The following is a 3,364-nucleotide window of genomic DNA, read 5'->3' on the forward strand; positions in this document are numbered from 1 at the left end:
AGCCCCAGACTGGTCCCAGGGAGCGGGAGGAGGGTGGGAAAACCCGGGAGGCAGAGGGTGCAGGCACGTGGGCAGCACCTCGGCAGGATGCTCCCGAGGTGGGATGGATTTCAGGCAGACTCCAGTTTAACCCTTTTCCTTCTCTCGGGGCTGGGGCGTGTTTTGGGGACACGTGCTGGGATCAGTCCCACTCTCTGCTGGGACAAGCACCCGGCTGCCTTGGTGTCTCTGTGCTCCCAAAGTGCCTCCCTGCACAACTGCATGGCCCTCTGTGCAGGGGGGTGATGGCAAAATCACCACAGCCAGGGCAGGACAGATGGACAGACAGTGCTGGCAGCAGAGAGGTCCCACCCTGATGGGCATCTCTCGTAGCCCGTGGGTGAGATGAGCTGAACCAGCATGGCCAGGAGGTCCTTGGGCATCAGCTCGGAGCTTGTCCCACTGCACCTGACACTGTCTCCATCAAAGGGTCACCTGCACCCCTCACGGAGGCCCCAGGGCTGCCCCCTGAATTTTGGGATCCTGCAGCTGCCCGGTTTGCTGCTGCCACCCTGCCTGCTGGAACACCCTGTGTCCCCCCAGCAGCCCAAGCATCCCCCTGTGGAAACGGGGCCACAAATGGGGAGTCCTTGTCCCCCGAGCAGCTCGGCATTAGTGGGACGAGGCTGAAATCCAAAAGCCCAGGACCAGCCCTGGGGACACCAGGCTCCCAGACAGGGCCACCCCCATGGAACCCATGGCTGGACACAGCTACTGCTGCCTCCAGAAGTGATAAAATCCTGCAGAGAGCAGAGCCCCCAGAGCCTCCTTTGGGGTTCTCCTGGCAGGGCAGCTCGCCCAGGTCCCCTCCACGAGCCCCCGTGGCTGCTCAGGAGAGGGTCAGGCTTGTGCTGGGCTCCCGTGGTGAGGGAAGAGCCCGAGGGAGCAAAGCAAATCCTGTGACGGTGCTGGGGAGGTGCTGCTGCTCCCAAATAAACCGGGCACAAAACCCAAGCCCCGGGGTTGCTTTCCCTGCCGTGGCAACCAGCTGTCAATGAAGGAGGGATCGGGGTATCTTTGGCAGCTGCCAGTCTCCCCAGCCCAATTTAGCCACCACCCCAGCCCATCGCAGGGGGCTGACACCACCCCAGGGGCAAGAGGAGGGCTGAGCAGCCAAACTGCAGTTTCACTGTTTTCCAGAGGCTCCTCTGGGTGCTGATTTCTGCCCTAGAAGCTGTCGGGGAGCGAGGCCGGAGCCAAGAGGAGGTTATTTTGGGGTGGGAAGGATGGGTGTACAGCTGGATGCTGGCTGAGGGGGAGGCAGCACCGATCCCGGGCAATCTGATTCCTGCCGCAGGAGAAACCTGACCCAGGCTCCGAGTTTGCAGTTAGCAAAACAGGTTGCTTTTTTTTTTTAACTAGATTACTTGCTGTATTATGGAGTGATCTGGAAAGCAATCACAGCAAATGACACCCACCCAGCCCCATCATCCAGCCCACTCAGCTCCCAAATCAACACAGGCAATCGTGAGGTGACGGCAGACAGCCAATTTTCCAGCAGTTTGTGGCTGCTCCCTCCTCCTGAAAGTCCCCGGTAACCCGGCTGGCGATGGCTCTGCCTCCTGGAGCAGCCTTTTGGCACAGAACGGGCTGGGGGGGCTCCGAGGACAGGGTCGAGCTGGTGACACCTCCTGTTCCCATCACCCCTAACCCTGCAGCAGCTCTGCACCAGCAGGATGAGACCCACCCGGTCACACCAAGCCCCTGTGACTCAGCCTGACCTGAACCAGCCTGACCCAAACACCTGAAAATACAAATATAACTATTTTCTGTATCTATGTATTACCAAAACTTTAATAATATATATACATATATATAATTATATATATATACACAAATATAATGAGCCAGCACCACAACTCATGGCTCTCACACCAGGACTAACAGCAGCTCACAGGATTCTGTTCCTGCAGGATCCAGCAGCTTGCCACTGTCCCTACAGCCCAACATAATGAACTGCTGGCTGGAGAAATGAGGCTGTGCAGGATCCCCACAGCAGAGAAGATGCTCTCAACTGCTGTAAATAACTTTTTGTCCATTTATTCCTGTTACCAAACCTGCAGCTCTTGTACCCCAGAGCAAACTAGGGCTGGGTTCTCCTCCTCCTGTGCTCTGTGACCTGGCTATATTTAAGCTGATGGTTTAGGATGTCTTGGTGTAACCCCTGAGCCCTGTTTTCTGGGATACTGAACCTTGATGACTTTTTCTGCCTCTTCTGCAGGTATTCAAACAGTTGGGAAACAAGGAGGAAAGCCAGAGCATCTCCCAGGGTAGCTGACAGGAGCCTATTGCCCGCCCTGCTCTGCAGGTTTTGGGGACGCGTGGGGTGAGTGGTGCAGGGCTGTGAAGGACCCTGAGCTGGTGAAGGGTCCTGAGCTGGTGAGTGAAGTGCTCAGCTCCAGCCATCACCCTTGTTAGCCATCCTGGCAGAGGTGAGGCTGCAGCGTGGCCTTTGCCAGGGCAGAAGCTCAGCTTTGGGGAGAGACTGAGGCAAAGCAGACGCCGAGCACGACGCCGAGGGGATCCTTCGGAGGGGACTGAGCTCCTTTGAAGCAGCACTTCACAAATCCCAGTCTTAAGAAGGGCTCTGCAGCATCTGCCCTCGCAGGCCTGCCTAAAAACAGACGTGCTTTTCCCGTGGGTATGGCAGCAGGTTTATCAGCCATCACGTTGCTATTTTCTTGCCAGGCACCCGGGGCCGTTTGCGTTTAGGTTTCCAGTGATCACTTAGCAAGCAGCCCCCATGCAGCCCACCCGGTGCAGGTGCTGGAGGGGGAGGTGTCCCCCCCTTTTGTGTCTGGGGATGGAAGGGGGGGGCAGCTGGTGACTTCCACGTCGGGAACTGATGACAATGGGCAATTGTCAAGTTGGGGCCCCTCTCGTTTGAGTTTTCTTCCTTTTATAGCAGTAGCAGTTGCTCCAGCAGCTGGCCTGCCCCTGCAGGGTGAGCACAGGGCTCCAGATATAAGCAAGGAGCAGCCTTTGCCTTTCATCCCTCTGCTCAGTTGCTTCCCTGGGAGCAGGACTCAGCCCTCAGCCTTTGCCAAGACCCGGCACGATGCCGCTCAAGAAACCTGACCCAAAAAAGGAAGCAGCCAAAGCAGGTTCAGCCCCGGAGCCATCCAGAGAACCAGCCTTCGACCCCAAGAGCGTGAAGGTGAGTGAGGAACGGGGGGGTCACCGTCCTTCCCCGTGCCTGCCGATGAGAAGTGCCACACACACGGCGTTGGCCAGGCTGGGAGCCAGGCAGAGCAGAATTCCCAGACTGCAGGGATGCAGCAGGCTGGGAGGGATGCTCTCCTGGCTGCAGGGAGGGAAGCTCTCC

The 3,364-nt window shown here is 57.8% G+C and overlaps 1 protein-coding gene across 1 annotated transcript in view; it reads left to right on the top strand.

Annotated features, from left to right (window-relative positions):
- The first annotated feature begins 3,094 nt into the window (after positions 1-3,094).
- Positions 3,095-3,364, top strand: part of MYL4 (myosin, light chain 4, alkali; atrial, embryonic) — a 5,723-nt gene continuing 5,453 nt past the window's right edge. Inside the window, exon 1 of the mRNA XM_008942764.1 lies at positions 3,095-3,196. Coding sequence (XP_008941012.1) covers positions 3,098-3,196 — 99 coding nt within the window. The 5' untranslated portion in view covers positions 3,095-3,097. The remainder of the gene's footprint in view (positions 3,197-3,364) is intronic.

This window comes from Merops nubicus, unplaced genomic scaffold (genome assembly GCF_000691845.1).
Source record: "Merops nubicus isolate BGI_N331 unplaced genomic scaffold, ASM69184v1 scaffold29840, whole genome shotgun sequence".
Lineage (NCBI taxonomy): Eukaryota > Metazoa > Chordata > Aves > Coraciiformes > Meropidae > Merops > Merops nubicus.